Here is a 21,949-nt window from a genome sequence, read left to right as displayed (position 1 = left end):
GCCGACTACGGTCTGCGGCCGACTACGGTCTCCGGCCGACTACGGTCTCCGGCCGACTACGGTCTCCGGCCGACTACGGTCTCCGGCCGACTACGGTCTCCGGCCGACTACGGTCTCCGGCCGACTACGGTCTCCGGCCGACTATGGTCTCCGGCCGACTACGGTCTCCTGCCGACTACGGTCTCCGGCCGACTACGGTCTCCTGCCGACTACGGTCTCCTGCCGACTACGGTCTCCTGCCGACTACAGTTCTTCAGGCCTTTGTCGCCTACTATGGTCCTTCCGACCTCCATCAACAGACAACGGTCTTTCTGACCCCGGTCTCCTGCCGACTACGGTCTCCTGCCGACTACGGTCTCCTGCCGACTACGGTCTCCGGCCGACTACGGTCTCCGGCCGACTACGGTCTCCGGCCGACTACGGTCTCCGGCCGACTACGGTCTCCTGCCAATTACGGTCTCCGGCTGACTACGGTCCTTCAGGCCAAACAAACCTGTATATGTAACTCTTACCATGTAATGCAATCTATATGATGTACATTTGCTACATCAATCCAAGGCCTTCTCCTAAGGAAGGGCCTCATTTGTAATCGACTACAAATACTAGTGGATTCATTCAAACTGGGCCAGGCCCCGTGGTTTTTCCCCCTTTTCAGGGGTTTTCCACGTAAAAACTCTGGTGTCTCTTATGAATGTTACACCCTCTCACTTATCTGCTTGTGTACTGGATCTTCGTACAATGCTAAGACGTTAAACTAAATATTTCTCTACCGCCGCGAATATTCCAGGACGCAAGGGCCGCTCCAGTGGCCGGAGCGTTGAGAATACCCCAGCAGCTGTGGCCGGTGGCAACGTAGCAGTTCTTGGCACCAGGAATCTCCCCAATGACCGGCAAGCTATCAACAGTGCAAGGCAAGAAACAAGCCTGCTCTGCCACAGTCTCCGCAACGCCAGCTTTCAGGTGGCTCGACACTCTGCCGGCAATCTGATGCAGCAATGCGATTGACTCTGGCTCGCCCACAATATCCTCTGGATTGTCAGGTGGAGTAGCCTCCTTTGATAGCCCGCATATGTAAACTTCTCCTGTTTGATAAATTTTAATTGAAAGCATTGATAAATGTTCCCTATCAACAGATCTTTTTAGGATTTAAAAAAAAAACAAACATTCATTCTCATCTCAGCAAATGTTATTCATCTTTTTTGTTACCTGAGGGTCTAGGGTAGACCTCCGGGTCCAGGGTCTTGCCTCCGGGAGAAGGCTGGTAGCTGAGGAAGAGCGCATGGGGGCTAATGACAGCAGGCTCCTGCGGCCGGAGCACGATGCTATGCGCCTTGAGGCCAGAGACATGGAAGAGGTCGGAAATTATCTGCAAGCGACTCGACCACGGTCCAAGCGCAATCACCACCACATCTGCCGGCAAGATCCTCCCATCTCGAAGCCTAACACCGGTTCCCTCGACTTCAACATTCTGCACCTCTCCAAACACCACCTGAACTCCATAATCCGCCGTCGCTGACGACAAAACTGCCCTCGTAAATAGCTGGGGATGAACTTGCGCTGTCGTCTCTAGGGTTCCGATCGTCCGCGGCCGTGCGACGCCGGAGCCGTCAATCCAAGAGGGAAGCGCCGGCGCTCGCGATCTAGCCGCGCCGGATGCGGAGAGTGGGAGCGAGAGAGTTGTTAGGGCCCGGTATCCGTAGGCCCTGGGGCCGTCGAGGAGATCTGCAAGGGATCGGTGGAGAAGGAAGCTGGCACGGGCCAGATCAGCGACGGGAGTTCCGTCACACCAATCGAGGGCTAGAAAACCACCGGCCTTGCCGGAGGCGGCGCAGGCGATGGAGGATCTCTCGACGACGGTGACGGAGACACTGGTGGAGCCCTTGGAAGCAAGAAAGTAGGCGGTGCAGACGCCAATGACTCCGCCGCCGCATATTACTATGCGGCGAGGAAAGGCTGTGTTGGATCCGTTGGTGGCGGTGGAAGAGTCGGTGGCCATGGCGTGGATGAACGGAGCTATGGGTAGGCGGAACTGGGCGACAGAACAGATTAGCGGTGGCATCGAAGGAAATAGCGGTAGCGGTTGGCTGATATTTCATATTTGTCGATTTTATTTGGATTTTATTAATGATAATATTTTAAATTCACTAATCAAATATTATACAAATTTTAAATAATTTAAAATTTTTAAAATTAATTGAATATCATTAAATCCCGATATCAAATTCTCTTTAATATTATCAGAAATTAGTGAATAAAATACAATTTTTTTCTAAAGTAATCCCGCAAATGTGAAAAAGACGCCTAACATTTCTATTTACATTGCTTTTTTTTAATAATTAACATCTAATTTTCTTAATATAGAAATGGTAACTGAATTTTATTTGTGCAATTATGGTATATTCATCTAATTTTTTATTAAAATAATAAACAGAAAATATCAAAGAGCTAAGGGATCTTGACATTTATTACTGTAGCATAGAATAAGGTTTAACAAATTTATCGTTTCATATAATCATATTAATGGAGAAAATATTTATAAGATAATATTTAAAAAGGAATTTTTAAGTTATACTATCTATAGATGGAATATTTAGGGTGTTGTATAAAAAAAATTAATTGCTATATTTTATAATCATCTTCATTAAGGCTTTATTTAAGATAATTCTAATCACTATTTTTTACCATTTTCAAAAAATATTTGTACTCAAAAATTATTTTAAAAAATAAAAAAATAATAATCCATAATAAAACTAACTCTATTCAAATTATCCTAAACCCTTCATGAGATAATTTATATTAAAATATTGATACATAAAACTAAGCAACAGAACTAATAATTTTTTGCTTTCTAAAACAACTTTTTAATAAACATTTTTAAGTTCAATAAAATTTTATACTAAAAAACTACTTTAAATAAAACGAATTTCTTACTTCTTTCTAAAATAACTTTTAGTAAAAAATTTATCAAACTAAAATTTTTTCTACTAAAAATTTATTTTTAAAATAAGTAAAAAAAATTATTCCTCATATTTAGCAGGCCAACGGGCTAGTAACATAGTTTGAATGAAATAGATAAAATATTTCACAATAAAATAAAAAGTACCACCGAGATTTGTTAGAAGAGATAAAGAGAAGACAAATTTTCAAACAATATGAAGAAAACCAAGTTGAAAAAACCGAAACAATTTACTTCCAGCAGAGACTGATTGTAAACAGAAACTGGAAGCAGTCCATTACCTTGAACTGCAAAGTCCTGCCTGTTCTTCCCATGAATATGAACGATAAGATAAACTGTTCTTCCTGCAATATCACCTAACAGTACAGTGCATTATAACTGGTAAAATTGATGGCTCTGTTGCAGATAAAAGCAAACTTTTTAAACCCTAAACCCAAAAGATATTTATGCCATTTGGAACTCCAAAGGCTAAAGATCAATAATGAATTCCACTACCGATAATTTGGTAACATAAACATTAAATAAGATGAATGACGATATGGCTGATTCTAAGATGATTGGAACATTTTTTTAGCAATTGGTGATCATCCATTTGAGAAGAGAAAAAGAGTCATTTCGAAGATGGCTTCAGAAGGGAAAAAAAGGGGAAAATTTGTTGTATCTGTACATGGATGGAGCTGCGACAGTTCTGAGAAGAAAAGTGGATCAGGCCAAGTAGTTGTAAATCTGAGGGTTGTTCTTGTCTCGCTCCAGGTACTCCCTGTCAATGAGGCTCTCTATTCTCTTTTTCAAATCAACAGGTTTTATTGGAAATTTGAGCTGCAAAAAAAGAAAAACGGTTTATGTATTTTCAAATAAGAGTGTTGAGCTGCAAGAATGTTGGGTGGTTTGATGCAGTGCCTGTTGGAATAGTTCAGTTATTAGAAGTGTGTGGCTAAGAACTTTCCTTGTCTTCATGATACGAACAATAGCTGCATCAACCTGCAATGTAAACAAATTAGCCTACTAGCAAGAAAATTCTTCCGTTGGCTATAAATAAGCTGGAAAAAACAATTTACTTTTTCCACTGCATTACCAGTGTAGTCTCAAGACACTTAGGCTCCATTTGGGACAGCTTTATTATTGCTTCTTAAAGTAGATTTTTATAAAAAAATTTAATTTTTATACTAAAAAACTGTCTTAAGAAGCAATAAGAATGCCGTCCCAAACGAAGCCTTATTCTTGCAATATGATGATAAACCTTGGTTAACTATATAAAACGAACTGAATCTAAGAGAAGATAATTTGATCATGTCTAAAGTTTTTATAACTATTGTGCCTAAAAATGAAACTAAAAAATCCTAGTATTAAGATATTTATGTACATAGTTTACACACGTACAAAAATAACTTGAATAATGCAATCAGAAAATGACACTACTGAAGAATGATTTGTCATAATGAGTCAATTATAATTTAAAAAATGCCGATTAGAAGACATCAATGGGAAAGCACCTTGCAATGTGTTTCTCAACACCAAGAAAATGTTGCTCTTATTCAAGCACTAAACTATTCTCCGTCTTACCAATGCTGGGCTGCCATATATTAAATTGTTCAAGTAACATTTGAATAAAGTTTATAGAAACTCCATCAAATGATCAGAGTTATGTAACCCTTATCCATCAAATGATCAGGGTTATGCTAACCCTTATCATTAGGACACTAATTATCCTACTAAACATACACCTCAACAGCATCATGGTTCACTCACCATCATAATAATGACCTTAATGATCCTTCAAGTCACACCAGCTTACATGTTTTTTTCCCGTAAGATGGTCATCATTACCCAAATGCTTTATTGGATTATCTCATTAAGATCAAGGGTGTATTTCCATAGTATAATATGTTTGAGATAGATTTTATTTAGCACGAAAACATCAAGTTGATAGGATCTACAAAAAACTATATAGAGTGTTCCAAATGAAATTGATCGTATTGACAACGATCATATCAACACCATGCATGCTCGTTTAACTATCATAGAAGATAGAAACAACATCAACAAAGTCGTCCAATTTCATAATTTGAGATAAGGTACTCTTTCTATTACATAGCACCACAACAAGTTCGAAGAGCTAATCCCTAGCTGCAACAACTCTAAACAAAATTAGGTCATCATGACCAAGTTCTTTATCGATCTAAACTTAAACCAAATTGTCATCAGAAAAGATATTGGAACCCATATCCATTGCAACTACGCCCTTCTCCTTACTCTTTAATTTTTATTATCATCCATTTGCTCCCTATTCTCCAATTTCATCCTAGTCCCTACTCCCTACAAGCAGCCATCACTAAGCCTAGTAGTCTCCCCCATTCTTTACTCAATTCCAAACCCTTCTTTCTCTCCTTTGTCAACAATAATGATCACAACCCTCCATAGTTGCACTCTTCTCCTCCGGATCCTACTCATCCTTCTTCCCTCTCCCCTCCCCTCACTATCATTGTAGACATCACCGTCAACCGTGGGCCAACTCACCATTGTTGGCCCCTTTATCCTCCCTTCTTCCCTCACATGAAAAAAGAATAAAGAAGTAAAGCTTTGAATTAAGATGAATATAGAAATTGCTTGCTCATCTAGATTAACCTTGACCCAGTATGCATTTTGATTGAAGTGTGAATGAAGAAAGAGAAGCAACTTCAATAAAATGAGTCACCATAGTAAATTGTTAAAGAAACTAAATGCGTCAGTAATCATAAACAAACCTGATATTGGCGATCCTGGAATACTCGTTCTGTGGTGCTCGTGTTTTCTTCTACTGTTTCTTTCATTTGAATTGCATTTACCTATTGATAATACACTTTAGAAAAAAAAATCCTTTAAAGAACAAATATTTTAAGGAAGAGTACTTTACTTTTATACGATACAATGGTGCATTAAATTCATCGTTGAATACAAATGAGTCTTCATCTTCTACTTCTCTTCCTTTTGGTATCTATGGCAAATCATAAATCAAGATGGTTTTGATTGAATAAAGGACCCTCATTGTAGGATGAATTATTGATAATTGGATGAGTAAAACTATATTACACATGAATTAGCGCACCTTTTGGAGAACACGAACTTTGCCACATGCAAGCGACTGTAAGGTTCTTCTAAGCTCTTTATCTTCAATACCAGTAGAATCCTTAATATCTTGAAAAGAAAGCTTTTGAGTGTCATTGAAGAGCATCAAGACTACAGTCTGACACATAGGAGCCAAGCAACAAAAAGTTAGTAAGTATGACAGATAAAAGAAAAACTACTAGCAAGGAAAAAATAGACCCACCTGAAACAAGGACACCGCTAGCTCCTTTTTACCTTTAGGAAATTCTGCTTTTAAAACACAATGGCCTAGTGAATTTTGCCACATCAACCGTCTTCCACTGTACTTGCTTAGGTAGAACTCCTTAAATATATCCTGTGAGGTAAAAGAAAAAAGCCAATTATAATAATAATAAGAATCAGAATAATTCTCTTTGAAAGGGCATCCCGCCAATCACGCCGATATGGAAATGCAACAGTATTAGCGAACTGACCTGGTAAACATTTAGTTCATGGGGAAGACGAACATCCATTGGCGGATATGTTGGCCAGTACCTGAACAGAATAAAAGAATGGAATAAACATACTCCAGGTAGCTAGCTTTCAAAATTAGATGGTGAAGTTTTCCCTTCAGCCTTTGATGATGCCAAATCAATATTAAATGGGTAATGCTCACCCTGTCGTTAAAACATGAACGCTCAACTCAATACCACTTGGAAGTTTAGTTCTGGCTTGGGATGATTGTTTGAAAGAATCATTTATTTCTTTTGATAATTCAATATCCTGAAAATAGTAAACATTTAATTCGCATCAACATCAAAAAATAATCAAGTTAAATATAACAGCAAAGTTATTCATTTCAAATTAAACCGTATTACCAAGTCAAACTATTACATAAGTAAAAAAAAAACCAGAGCACTATGAACATATATAGAAAGATCACATACCCTCGTTTCACCATCATTTGTAAGGTCATCCAAACTATTCCAAGGTGCTATAATGCCTTGTTCACCATCAATCAGTATCATCATTAGCTTTATTTCAATATCTCAATTTATGCAAACCCCTCACAACAAATTTATCCCACGACGGTAGCAGATTACTACATATTTCTTCATCAAACACTGGACATTTCCTTAAGCTTTCATATTTTACTCGAGAGATGCCTTGACCTTGCAACTATAAATCTCGCTGTTATCCACATTTATCAAGTACTTATCTAATCCTAACATTATTTTTAAGCTTGATATTAAGTTTACCGTTAATTATAAAATGTTCCATAGTTTAAAATTAGCTAGAGCTAGAATGTTCCAAAAAAATTAAAACTAAAATGATTATGGGGGGAAGTGTACAGATTTAGCTAATGCCCACCTAAAAATGGCATGCCACAACTTAAGTTGATGATAGTGAGAATAAGAAAAAGGTTGGACAAAGTGTCACCGATTTTCATGAAAAGTGAACAGGAGAAATCCATAAATAAGATTTCTTTTGTGCTACAACGAATTTTGAAATTAATGCGAAAACTAAAGAATTAGTAGACAAGGATTTAGAAAATTTTGATAGAATCATAGAACATCACCATTAGTGATTGGTCATGCATCGCAATTTAATAGGAATGTTGTGAAAAGTAAGAATTGGCTATAACATCATCTGAAAATGAAGTGTCACAACTAAACCCAATGTGATGAAAAATAGACAATTCTTTATTACAATTGATATGGTTAGAAAGGGCAGTAAATTTTTTTAATTATTTTTTACTTTCATTTAAGTCTCTTTTTGGATTTTTTAAATAAAGGGTAATGTAGTAATTCGCATAATTTCAGCCCACTGGTTTTTCATATAAATACCTAAGTATTACGTGGGGAAGTTTTTTTTTTAATAGTTCGTTTCAGGTTTCCTGAGTTTGGGAAGGAGTTCTCTACACCTTGGGCTGGATTTCCCCTTACCTTCGACGGGGGGTGAAGTAAGAAGCTATAGTGGGGTCCAAGACCTTGTCAAAATTGGCTTGCCCAGAGTCTTACCCTCTTGCTGTGCATTGTCCGTACCTTCAGCAATTTCCCAAATGTTGGAAGAATTCCTGGCAGCAGCAGTAAGCCTGATTTTCTTTCCCACAACTCAGCCGAGAACTTTCCTCTTCTACAGTTCTCAAGCAGCAGTTTTGGAGGAGAGATTTGGCGATCATGGGGATATTGAAGACAGCAAAAAGCCAAAAACACAGGAGAATCCGGTCTCTAATCATCTGTGGGTTGTGCAAGAAAATATATGCAAAGTTCAACAATTTTCTACATTTCAAGAAACCTATATTCTAGTTGTCAGACTCATCTTGATTCAAAGGCCCAATCAGGTTCTCTGTTTTTCCTCTTAGCTATTAATTTCGTTAAGTTTATTGAATAAGTGATCTACCAAATTTTCCTCTACCCGTGCAATTTTTGGTGGCGCTAATTCAAGTCACTCCAATAATTTCAAAAAAAATGAATTAGATAAGAGCTGTCATCACTCGAAAAAATAGTACCACAGCTACGTTGCCTAAGAAACCATCCATATCAGATGGCGGAAGTGTATTCCAAACCAATCCAATAAATTCCAGCTGAAGGTACAGGACAGGGAAGTTCAGCTGATTTCAGGCTGGTATCCCGTGAGCTATCTCTAGTATTGGGAGAGTTTGTTTTCCTCTTCAATCTAGAGCTAAGGCTGTTTATCAGTTTTTTTTTTCCTTTCTCTGTTTAAGGGTTAGAATAGATTCAGCCTTTAAATCTTTAATTCTAGCATTTTGAATCAGATTTGAGGTTAGTTTTCAGTTTTCTTTAATGCTTCCCCACTTGTAAGGGAGACAACAATGCAAGTGGCTTGACAACTTTACACAATTCTCATAAAAAATGAGTAAAGATGGACCAAGTCTAACATTAAGATTAGATAGGCTAAAAAAAGTTCGGTGATATTGAATTGAAAGATGAAAAATTGTAAATAATAATTAAAAAATGGATCAACATTATTTATTTGATAGAAATTAAATGGGGCGAATAAAATTCTTTGGACAATGAAGATAGTTATAAGTTATTGTATATTAGAAAGGTTATTGATTGAAATAAAAAGGATAGTAGTGGATAAAGAATTAAACAATAAAAATGTGTAGCTGCATATAGTTTGTAATGAGGGGTTATTAATTTAATTACTCAAGATTTAAGGATGTAATTGAGTCAAATAGACTCATTAGTGAGCTCAGGCATGACTGAATAAATGGCTCATGAGCGAGCTCGATAAGCTATAAGTCAGTCAACCCAACCTTGACTCATTAGTTGTGAACTAGCTCATTTAAAAAATGTTACTATATGATATGCTTAAAATATATTAATATTCAAGAGTTTAAGTACAATGTTATTAAAAAAATATTTAATTTTTAAATTTTAATTCCATAATATCAAGCAGTTTTTATTATTATTTATCCTTTAATATTTTATTCTGTTTATTCTTTTATTATATCAACTGCTTGCATCAAAATCATTTATCTTTTTCAAAACAAATGAGTCGGCTTGTGATCTGACTCGAACTCTTAGAATTAAGCTCAAACTCAAGCTCAAGTTTGATTAATTAATCAAGCTCAATCCGGGGATGCTCGAGCTCGGTTCCACTTGTTTAGAAGTCTATGATGACATTTTTAATTTGGTTGGTAATTATGTTCCTAAGATAATAAAAAATAGCTTAAAAAGCTAGTTTTAGGAAGAGAGAGAGATGAACTACTACAGCATATACTTAAGAAAGAAAAGAGAATTATTAGTGAAACTGATGAGGACATCCGACCATGGAGAGTCTGCCAGAGAAGGGGCCGATGATCTACGGCCATGATCGCACCATTTTATTTTTGACCTATCAATTGTATTGGGTTTATTATTATTATATATTTGATTTATTATCGCAATTTTTCATTTTTACCCTCACTTGAGTGAGTAGTTGCTTGTGACCCTTAGGAGCGCTATTGTCTTTTAGCTTATTATTGTAATTTAGCAATTTATAATCTCTCTTCTTTGAAGAGGGCAATGATGATTCTTATGAAATTTTTACACTTTTGTTCCTTTGTGAGTTTTGAGAGTTCTTGTGAGAACCTTGGTGAAGTCCCTAGGTGAAGGCAACGCATTACCCATCAGTCGCAGGAAGCCTATGGGCTCGTGGTTCTCCTCCTTCCCTTCTCCTAGCCGCCAGCCTTCCTCCCCTCCCCCAAGCCACCGTCCCCCATCTCCCCTTCTCCTCTTTGGCCAAAATGCCCCACCACACCATAGGCCGACTCCACCCTACTTTCCCCCTCCTAAACTGCCGACCTAAATCCCCACTTTCCCCTCCTAGCCGCTGCCCCAAGGCCCCACCATCTGCACTAGCCACCGGCCACCTTGGTACTTTCCCTTTGGGTTCAAATTTTCAAAATCTAGACTTTAAGTACTTTCTAATTTAATCTCTTTTAAGTTTGGAAAGTATTTTGTTGCAACTCGAACTCACGAGTTTATGTTTTTTATGATAACAAACATTGTGGCTTAAATCCTTATGTCTACTTGTATTTATAATGTATTTTTGTTTTTTTGTGTACTAATATTTCAGGAACATCATATACCATCCAACGAAGATTCAAGGCTCAAGATTGGGTAGAATAGGTTATGATGTAAAGATTTTTGTAATATTCACTGATGTATTTTTAATTTCTTGAGTTATTTCCTGTAATGGTGTATGCTAGCTTGATAACCATGTGCACACACACACTCAGGAGGAGTGAGATTGAATCAAAATTAAATGTTCAAATTTTGAACTAATCGTAATGTACGATTTATATCGTATTGTACAATCAACTCATCTAACTAATTATACTAGACGATTTAGAACGTCCAAGACGATCATTTATGATCATAAAAATAGCCGTCAATCATAATTTATGCAAGATTTTGAATTTCATATTTTGTTCTAATTGTCCAGGACGATGTACATCATATTGGACGATCTATAATAATCATGCCTAAATTGATCTTATGATTAGTCAATCGAATCTGCTTAATTTTGATATTTTGATTGTATTGTACGAACTGTATCATATTGTACGATCAACATAGACAATTTTTGTCGTAATGGTCGAACTGCATTTCAGTTGAACTACTCGTCCAGGACGACCGTACAAATTTATACTAATCGTACGGGACTATCTGGGGATCGTACAGTACTATCAAGTCAAATTCTGCACATCGTATTGGACAATCCAGCGATCGTACTTACTGTATGATATTTGATAGCATATTTGACTTTTTTAGGATTTTTGAAGCCCTCCATTTAAGCTTTTTCCAAAGACATTGTGTCTTTGTCATGCATTGAGTATTCGTTCTTCTGGAGAAAATTTGAAGAGAGAGCATTGAAAGGGAGAGAAAAAATGGAGTTTAAAAGGGAGAAGATCGTTGTGGGTTTCAAGGGAGTGTGGAGGGGGTTTCACATGGTTCCTCTGGCAAGTTTGTATCTTAGTACTATCGGATTCAAGGTTCGTCTTAAGAGAAGTTTTGGAAAGAAGATCTCTTTGGTGTCAAAGGACCCAGCTATTCCGCCGCACCGGGGAAGGTGAAAGTTATTCAAGATTCTCTGTCTCATCATGAGGGTGAAAAGGAGTCAATGTTCTCCATCTCACTAGGAGGGTGAAAAGAAGTCAAGGTTCTCTGCCTGTGAAAGGAGTCCGGTCCTCTGCCGCACCGATTTGGTGGAAGAGAGTTTAAAAACTTCTCCGTCTAGCTGTAGTGGCTAAAAGAGTCACTAAAGAATTTAGTGCAATACCTGGAGAGAGAGTCTCTGGGGATGGACGTAGGTCAGGTTGACCGAACCGCTATAAATCTCTGGTGTGTTTGTTCTTGATTTTATTTTTCCGCATTTATTTATGTGTTAATTGTGTAGTTGAAAATCTCTGATTTTATGTTATTGTAAAATTATTTTGCTTCCGCATCAAGGGATAAAATTATATGTTTTTGTATGTTAATAAAGATTTAAAAAGGGGATTTTTCTTTGTGTTTAAAGAAGCTTTTAAATCATCAATTCCCCCCCCCCCTCTTGGTTAGCTTCGGAACTAGTTCTTTAAGATTTCACAACCCTCACGAACTTTCACATTTAAATTCATATTTAAATAAATTTGAAATTGAAATCCATTTCCTAAATAAGAAAAGTTAATTTAGGAAATCCCACCAATCATGCGTTATTTGAATTTTAAATAAGAGTTGATTTAAATCCACTTTCCTATTTTAAGATTCTAACTATAGCAAACATTAACTCCTCAAATCAAATCCTCTATCCATGCTAGCCACCGACCCCAACCCTCTCTCCTCCCATTATTTCCTTTCCATTAATGCTCCCAATCCAATCACCTCCTATTATGGTGTGCCACCCCTCCCTATCCCCAATTAAGAGATTCAAATTCAAACTCTTCTCTCCCCTCCAATCATTAAAATCTGGAATTAAAATTCAGATTTATTTAATTGCCTACCTTCTTTTATCACGCACATAAAAAAAAATCCAACGCTACTTCCCCTCTCCTTCCTCTGTAACTGGCCCCCACCACCTCCCCCTCTCTACTTGGAATTAGTTCTTCTAATTCCCTTCCACCGAACCTCGCCTCCGAGGAATTTCCACCTCGCAAACTGTTGTCCAAATTTCTTGGACATACAAAAACACTGCTGTCCAGAAATTTCAGCAAAGATCATTTGTTGTCCTACCAATTGGAAGCCCTTAATTTGTTGTCCAGAAGTTCCCTAATCCCTAGTTTGTTGTCCCCTCATGTATGGTTGTCCATAACACGATCATGGCTTTGTTTTCGACAATCAAGGGCTAATTTACATCCTCCAGTCTCCATTCTTTGACATCAACTTTGAGAACGACCACTCTGTTGAAGAGCATGAGGAGCGAATTCTCTTTTCTCTTGCAACCGCTATCGATCAACGAAAACCTCTCATTCAGTGGCAACTTTCTTCCAACTCCTAATAAAGGTGAACACTCTCCTGAATATCATTTCTCCCAAGTCCTCAATTCTGGCATTATAAAGATCATACAAGTTTTCTCCGCTTAACCAGTAATCAAGAGTAAGAGTGAGGGATCTTTAGCAGTGACTATTCTAAATATTAATTAAGGGATTTCTTTCAAAAACACCATATTAAGCAAAATATGATTTGATTGGTTATTTTGTGCTCTAAATCTTTACCATGTTTTTTATTGCTTGAACTAAATCATTGCTTTAGTGTTTTCTTTATTGTTTAAATCGTTGGAAGTGATTAATTGCTCTTGCTCTTTCAAAGCGTATAATTTCAAAGGTAAAACATCAGCAAAAACATTTAGTCCTACATCAAAAACATAAATGGACAAAGGTTAATATGAGATGACACATGGTTGGTATGGAATAGGACATTAAAATGCTATAAAAGAAGCCATACTTAATTCCATAATAACATATGATTTTGTAATAAGAATGCATACTTAAGGAAAAATAAACTTAATTATTTCTACACTAAATTGCAAAATAAAAAATTTATTCTTAATAGAAAAGAAGATAAAATTTCCAAAGATTACAAGTCATAAATCATGACATTTTAAAAAACATTTCATGTCCACATAGGACACGTGCCAAACACGGATGCAACCAACACACCTAATCACATCCTCAATTGGTTGAAAATAGTCCCAAATATGTTTATTCCAAAATTAGAGTCGGCCATACCTAGGACTCATGTCAACATGGATCAAACAATTACACCATATTTTTAGTAATTGGCTATTTGGTTTGCGGGAAAAAAATGCAAATTTTTCTTTTCTAGGGAAAACAAAAATTTAGGTGTTTTAGCAATTGGCTATTTGGTTTGCGGGAAAAAAATGCAAATATTCCTTTTCTAGGGAAAACAAAAATTTAGGTGTTTGTTTTGCTGAAAAAAAAAAGCAGACTAAAATTCCAATGAGTTTCTTTTTCGCTCTCTAGTTTAGAATTAGTCATACTGAGGACTCAAACTTGTAAAGGTAATGTTATGGGAGAGTAATAAAACCTTTCCTTCAAATAAAAAACGTAATTTTATAAGAATAAATTTAGTTTTAAGCTGCAAAGATCCGCTATAGAAGTAATTTTGTGTTACTACAACTAATGGAAAAATATATGGAACAAAAAAAATCTTATATGAGCCGTATTTATACGAAGAAGGCATAATATCAAGTAATTGATTTGTGAATTAAGAAATATATATATATATATATCAAACATAAGCAGCAGTCACTAAAAATATGTGTAATATAGTATTGACTACAATTAAAAGTTATTATCAAGTGAACAAAAGTTCGCAATGATAAGAATCAACTCTGCTTTTTTTCTGGTATTATTTATGAAGATTCTTATAAAAGATGAAAGCGGGTACTTTTGTGTAAGTTTTTTTTTTTATTTTTTTTGCAAATGACAAATTTTTAATCAATGGGACATCTCTTAAAATAAGTTTGAAGTCAGAAACATCGAAAATATTTAGAAAAAACATGAGATAGAATCAATAATCAAAAATCAAGTCTAAGACTAACAATTTTAGCTTGTGTGGTAATAACAAGCACAAGTTAACATTAATAAGAGAGAAAATTATAACAAAGTATGATAGTCATAACTAAATTAGATTTATTAATATCAAAAGTAGTATAAAAATAAGAACAGAACTGTTGCAGCACATCAAGGGTTCATGAACCAAGTCCAAACACCTTACATGATAATTTTTTATTCCGATAATTATTATATTTTAAATATCAAAAGTTAGTTAGAAAGGTGGTGAAAGTTGGTTGGATGGTGACATGGAAATTTTTGGCAGACTATCCATATCCAAGCTTCATGTGGCCTAACTCAAGTTCAAATCCAATGTGTTATATAATTCAAAAGCATGGTCAAAGTTTCACCAATAAATCTATATTCTTTCTATGCATTATAAGGAAGGTTGCAACAAACCTCAAGCATAATCCAAGCAAGAGTGGTCGGCCACTCCAATCTCTCTCTTTATTTTAAACTAGCTTGCACAATTTTAGCTTGCATTAAACATTCTGTACATTGTAAATAAACCTTCAATGGATAAATCGATAAGCTTTTTGGCTTGATTATTCAAATTGGTCAATTCTGTGAAGCTAGGCTGTCGAGCACTTGAAGAAATCCTTTGGTAAGGTTTTCTTCTTCCAATCCTAATCTTATCTCTCTCCCTTCTCTCAAAAAACCCTAAGAAAATAATTCATGTAACCAAGCTTGACAATGACATCTCCAAATAATCAAAACCCTAGCTGTACTGTTTTTGGGTTTCAACTCTACTATAAACCTAAAAATAAATAAATAAATAAATAGAACTCTGCTATAAACCTAACTCCTCCCATAGCCTTTGCTCTTCGTCTCTAACAAATTATAACCCCTAACCTGTTAATACCTATTAGTCAATCCCATCCCATATCATACTTGAGTAGTACTCCTAACCCTATGTTGCACCGATACGGATACGGCGACACGGATACGACACGATACGGATACGGGACACGTCAATTCTTAAAAATACAGGATACGGGTATGGCGCGGACACGGCATTATAATTTATAAATCAACATAAAATTTAAGAAAACAATCAAAGCATAATATTTGAAATTACAAAAAAATGACAACAACATCATTTGTAGCCTTGTAGCTTATAATATCAAAATATAAGTAAGCATTAAATGTCCAGTACAACAACAAAAGCATAAACATAAATTATGTAGCACATGAAGTTTAAACTATTCAATAGAAGGAATTATATGATTAGCTTCTTCAGTGGTTTGTCTTTGAACTTCTATATCATCTTCAATAAATATCATAGCTTCTAATTCAAGCTCATCAAGTAAAAGATTAGTAATTTCTAATATTCCCATAATATCAAGAGACTCAAATCCATCTTAGAAATGAGAAAACCTTGCTCGCAACCGCGGAAGTCAATACGACACATCTTTTTTTTTTCTTTTTTTTTCAACGGACACACGTATCGGATACGCGAGTCCTTTTGAAATTAAATAGTATTTTAATTGGATATGGCTTTGTCGTATCTGACATGTATCAGTGTCGTGCCAAAGGCGTATCCGTGTATCGGTGTATCGGATACAGCACGCCTTCATAAATAGGTGTATCGGTGCAACATAGGTCACCTAACCTTAACTCCACAAATAATTTGCTTTCCAAGAAAACCTCTTTGCTGATTCCCAAAAAAAAAAATATTCCTCGAAATCTAACCATGGAATCATCCAAATTCCTTCTAAAATGTATCCACAAGCCTCTCATAACTTTACAGGCATAAGCAGGTCATCTCACTACACTACAACTTTCTGCCATCACTCTCCACCAATAACTTCTAGAGTTAATATTGGGCGATTAAAATAAAGAAATTCAACATGAACACTTATTTAGATCGTATTTTAGAAATATAACCCATTGATAGCAAGTTAAATGAGAACATCAAGATGGATGTATAGTAAAATATGAAATATTATTTGGGAATGATTATAATAGAGAGATGATCAAAATAGTATGCATTGAAGATAATGTAGTTGAAAATAGATTTACATTAATTAGATATCTACAAATGGAAAAAAAATGCACCAATTAGACGAGCAAAAAAAGTCAAAAGATTAGAAAAGATAATGGGCAGATGATATATCTAAGGTAATATAGTAAAGTTACTAAAAAGGATTTGCAAAGAATTTTTTCACACTAACACCGTTGGCAACACTCAATAGGAATGGATGGAAAATGATTCAAAAAGCCTACCCCAAATAGTTAAGATATGGCTAATAATGATAATAAATGATTTAGAGGATAACCGCCCATGTTTGGAATAAACTAAATGGAAAAGGGGGAGAATGTAAAGTGATCAATGAATGTTATAAGGTAGTTTATGTTGGGAAAGTTAACAATCCAAATGAGATGAGAAAATTACTAGATAGAGAGTTGAGAAATAAAATTGTTGAGATGAATCAAATTAGTCATACTGTAATTAGAATTGAGTTAATTATTTTTTAGGAATATTATGTATTATTAGTGTTTATGCTGATTAGATTGGATTCAAAGCATATTTTGAAAAATTAGTTCTGAGCCAGAAATAGGTAAAATGTTAAAATGCATGCCAACATAATAGAGAGTAATTATTCGACTTCAATGATTAGGTGGATTTTAGTAGGATAAGATAAGAGAGCAATCATGGTATATATGAATATGATAAAAGAACATATAGATAAATTAAATGTAAAGGTATCAAAATCAAATATTTATATTTTTTAATTAGATAAAAAGTATTTTTTACTAAAATTAAGATTTGTTCTTAAGAAAAAAAAAAGCAATCAAAAGAAATAGACCCGCAAATATAAGAAGTTGGGATATAAAAGATTGGAAGTAATTAATCTTCAAAGATAGTTTGCTGAGAGGGAGGGGTATATTAACATTTTTAAGTTGAACCGAACTTAATGTGCAATAATATGGCTAATGACAGTAGAAAATTGTCAAACACACACTAGAACATTGTCAAACACACACTTAGCAAGGTAAGAAATAGATTGTACAGAAAAAGACTTCATGGAGTTTGGGAGAACAAAAGATTATTTAAGCAAATAAAGAAAGTTGTTTTAAAGAATGGTGAAAAAAAAATATTATGGAGACAAGAACATTACAAAGCAGCTAAAAGTTCTATAAAATAAAATTGCCTTGCCATGTCTCAAGCCCTTGATAAGAATAGTAAAGGGTAGTGTTAGGTAGTCGACAGTCAGCATAAAACTTGTCAAACAATCTTGACATAAATGATTTAATACATTGTGTTAATGCTAGAGTGTTCCGTGGAAGCGACGTGTTGTATAGTCTGAATACAATGAAAAGTATACAAGGGCCGCTGCATCAATGCCCAATTACAATGCTAAATAAGCAAGGGTTTCCATATCATTGACGGATGTGGGCAAAGAAGTTAGTCCATAAAACTAGAATTAGTGTAGAAACTTGAAATATATGTACTCTTACAGGAAAATTATTTGAATTAATAGATATTATGATACATGGGAAGATAAATACTCAATTTATTAAGGAAAGTAAATGGTTTAGGAAAATGGCAAAGAAGATTTAATAATTTAGGATTTAAACTATGATTTTCTAGTATGAGTCATACTAAAAATGGTATAAATTTACTATTACTAAGAGATTGAAGGATAATGTTATACAAATCAATAGAATTGGATATATAATTATAACTTTAAATATTGGTATTGTTATTAAGATTATTGATGTTATAAGTGTGCAATCTCCAACTAAAAAAAGCTAAAACTCTCAAACATTGAAGCACCTTTTGGTGTACTGGTTTGAATTTCATTAAGAAACTCCGTAGTTAAGCATGTTCATCCCGGAAAAGACCTGGGATGAGTGACCTCCTAGGAAGTTACACAAATATGACAGAACCGTGATGCCCTTAAGCCAAAGCGAAGAATATCTCGATAGTTAAAAGTTTGGGTTGTTAGAAATGATATCATAAAAATACACCATGCGGAATATAAGAACTAAGTGTCATACAAGACAAAGTGCTACGTCATGGGAGCCACCTCTTGAACCCTGTATGGGACAAAGTGCTACGTGGCGTGAGTCACCACTTGAACTTGTAGTGGTTACCTCTAGAATCCTATCTACCTAGTAGATAATTTTGGAATAAAGATGCTAATGAGGACGTCAGTTACTTAAATGAGGGAGATTGTAAAACTCTTTTAAGTAAAAGAAGGTAAAATTCTTAAACATCGAGGCGTCTTTTGGTGTAATGGTTGGAATTTCATTAAGAAACTCAATATTAAGCGTGCTCATCCAAGAAAAATCTTGGGATGGGTGACCTCCTGGGAATTTACACCAACATAATAAATCATAAGGCCCTTAGCCAAAGCCGACTATCTCGATACTTAAAAAATGAGCATCTCATCACATATAAAAATAGTCACAGAAAAATTCAATTTGATTATTTTCTTAAAAGAAAGATAGATCGTTTAAATTGTAATATTATAAAATCATTTTGAGTGAAAATTTATGTATCTTGCATCATTTGTTAGTTTTGAACTTTAAAACGAATGGTTGAAAAATAAAAATAAAGTAAAATATTATCCTAGAATTAGATGGAGATATTTAAAGAAATGCTAATAAAAATATTTTTTAGAGTATGGAGATCTTAAGATTTGACTCGTTCATGAGGAAGCTAATGTTAAATGGGAAAAATTAACTAATGAAATTAAGACTGTTGCAAAGTATGAGCTTGGAGAATCAAAAGAAAAAGTTCCAAAAAGTAAAAATAATAAGTGGTAGAATCAAACTGTGCAAGAAAATATTTAAAAAAAAAAACTTTGTTAAAAAATTAGTTTAGGTATAAAATTCAAAAAATTGAGAAAAATATAGAAAGGCCTGCCAAAGAAAGCATTATTTTATTAAAAGAATTTAGCTTTTAGTGATTTATAAAATAGATTAGATATTAAGAAAGGTAAAAGATGTATGTATAAGTTACTCAAGCAAAGAGATAAGAGAAGTAAAGATTTGATTCAAGTGAAATGCATTAAGAAGGAAAATCAAAAAATATTTTTTAGAAGAGGATATTTAACATGGGTGGATGAGATATTTCAATAAACTTTTTAATAAAAGTTGTGAGAATAAGATTGTTTTTGGTAACCTTAGCATCCTAAATGAAATAAGGATTTTTGTTTTAAGCTCATATTAGTAAAATCAAAGTTGGAGAGGCTTTAAACAAAATTAAATGTGAAAAAATAGTATAACCTGATGATATTTCAATAGAAGTGTGAAAATGCTTAAAAGATCAAGGAATTTCTTCACTTAGATTTTAATATTATTTTGAAGACTAAAAAGATGTTATATGAGTAGAGAAAGAGCAATGTTGATTCTCATTTTTAAGAATAAGAGTGATGCACAAGAGCGTTCGAATTATAGAGAAATTAATTAATGTGTCATACATTAAAATTATGGAAGAGTAACTGAACATAGGTTACGATGTAATAGTAATGTTTCTCAAAATCAATATGATATGATTTCATATCAGGTACGTCTACAATGGAAGTTGTACATTTGTTGAGAGGTTTGATAGAAAAGTACAAAAAGAGTAAGAATGATCAAAATATGAAATTCATTGATTTAGAGAAAACATATGATAAAGTTTCAAGAGAAGTGCTTTTGAGAGTTCTAGAAAATAAAGGATTTAATAATGTTTATGTTCATGTCTTTAAGGATATATATATATATATACAAGAGATGTTACTAGTGTTCAAAAACAAGATGGTTTGACCAAGTATTTTCCTATTTTAATTGGATCACATCAAGAATCAGCTTTAAGAGCATATCTTTTAGTCTTAATCATGGATGTTCTTACGAGACATTTACAAGAAGATGTAATTTGGCTTATGCTTTTGCTGATGATATTCTTCTTGTTGATACGACTAAAAAGATAGTTGATGAAAAAATTGAATTATGGAGGCCAACCTTAGAGTCCAAAGGTTTTCATTTTAGTGGATCTAAAATCGAATACGTGGAGTATTATTTTATCAGTAATAGATCAAATAGTGGGATTGTGACATTGGGTGATCAGTCATTAAAAAGAGTGCACATTTAGATATCTCGGATCTATTGTTCAAAGTGATGAAAAAATATATGGGGATATTACTAGTAGATTTCAAGTTGGAAAGTGGAGGAATGCATCAGGCTTGTTGTATGATAGAAAAGTATCCCTCAAGCTTAAGGAAAAATTTATAAGATGGTAGTGAGACATACGATGCTTTATGTCACATAATGTTGGCAATTAAAAAAGAAATATAAACTTAAGTGTTGCAAAGATGAGGATGCTCAGTGGATGAGTTGCTTTACACATAGAGACAATGAGAAACAAGTATATATGTTAAAAGATTGGAGAAGCTCTAGTGACAGATAAGTTTAGAGAGTCGCCTTAGTCTCTTAGATGATTTAGTCACATAAATGCCAGCCTTTCAATAACCCTATTAAGATAGTAGATATATTAGATGCAGCCTATGTCAAGAAAGGCTGAAGTATAACTAAAAAGAATTGGTTAGAAAGTAATAAAAATAACCCTTTTATTAGATTTAAATAATAATTCAAATCTTAATAAGATACAATGGATAAAGGAATCATGTAGCCGACCCCCCACATAAAGAAAAATAAAATGAGATATAGTTGAGATAAGGCTAAGAAAGATGGCAACGAAAATAACCAAAAAGAGATGAAGGAGATAATAGAGAATTTTATCAAGTTAGATGTATTAAACATCATGATAAAATCGAAGTAAAAATGAAGACGTTAAAGAAATAAAAATAGTAATTAGAGAAATTATTAAATAATTCTAAAAAAGAAATCCTTTTAGTACAGTAAATTGAGCAAAATGATGAACTTTATGATCGATTAAGCAAAAAATATTAAGTTATTTTAGACGATGATATGAGTAAAGCAACAGGTTTAATAGTATACCTACTGACACCTAAGTTATTGGAAAGTTTCTGGAGATGATATTGGAGCATCCACTCACCATAAAGAACAAAGAACATAATGAAGATAGTCACAATGGTGAATAGTTATTCAGCAACGACTATTGTATGGAAAGACGACATATATATACCTTAAACATTCCTTCCAGTTTATTAGTGAACTGGCTCCCACACTCGGTCTTCAGCTGAAATCACATAAGTTTCTTGTTATTAAGATTGACAATCTGAAAAAGCAAAATGCAAAGTGATAACTGATGAGCATGAAAATCGTCAACTAAGCAGGCATTACTTTTGATATCATAGATTTTTCAGCATCAATTGATGCACTCTTTCCCAGTAATAACCTTTTTGCAAGATCCTTCTTATAAAATGCCTCGAAAACATCTTTACCCTGTT

The 21,949-nt window shown here is 34.6% G+C and overlaps 2 protein-coding genes across 2 annotated transcripts in view; both read right to left on the bottom strand.

Annotated features, from left to right (window-relative positions):
* Positions 1–2,093, bottom strand: part of LOC110112155 (putative oxidoreductase TDA3) — a 6,398-nt gene extending 4,305 nt beyond the window's left edge. The window contains exons 1-2 of the mRNA XM_028697649.1: positions 1,207–2,093; positions 791–1,082 (exon numbers count right to left, since the gene is read on the bottom strand). Of these exons, the coding sequence (XP_028553482.1) occupies positions 791–1,082; positions 1,207–2,059 (1,145 nt within the window). The 5' untranslated portion in view covers positions 2,060–2,093. The remainder of the gene's footprint in view (positions 1–790; positions 1,083–1,206) is intronic.
* Positions 2,094–3,233: 1,140 nt separating this feature from the next.
* Positions 3,234–21,949, bottom strand: part of LOC110112158 (cullin-4) — a 43,775-nt gene continuing 25,059 nt past the window's right edge. The window contains exons 8-17 of the mRNA XM_020844267.2: positions 21,843–21,944; positions 21,685–21,738; positions 6,696–6,802; positions 6,514–6,574; positions 6,264–6,395; positions 6,042–6,179; positions 5,850–5,930; positions 5,701–5,781; positions 3,857–3,937; positions 3,234–3,775 (exon numbers count right to left, since the gene is read on the bottom strand). Coding sequence (XP_020699926.1) covers positions 3,662–3,775; positions 3,857–3,937; positions 5,701–5,781; positions 5,850–5,930; positions 6,042–6,179; positions 6,264–6,395; positions 6,514–6,574; positions 6,696–6,802; positions 21,685–21,738; positions 21,843–21,944 — 951 coding nt within the window. The 3' untranslated portion in view covers positions 3,234–3,661. The remainder of the gene's footprint in view (positions 3,776–3,856; positions 3,938–5,700; positions 5,782–5,849; positions 5,931–6,041; positions 6,180–6,263; positions 6,396–6,513; positions 6,575–6,695; positions 6,803–21,684; positions 21,739–21,842; positions 21,945–21,949) is intronic.

This window comes from Dendrobium catenatum, unplaced genomic scaffold (genome assembly GCF_001605985.2).
Source record: "Dendrobium catenatum unplaced genomic scaffold, ASM160598v2 fragScaff_scaffold_989, whole genome shotgun sequence".
Lineage (NCBI taxonomy): Eukaryota > Viridiplantae > Streptophyta > Magnoliopsida > Asparagales > Orchidaceae > Dendrobium > Dendrobium catenatum.
The sequence above is the reverse complement of the archived record's forward strand: the minus strand, read 5'-3'. Positions and strand labels throughout refer to the sequence as shown.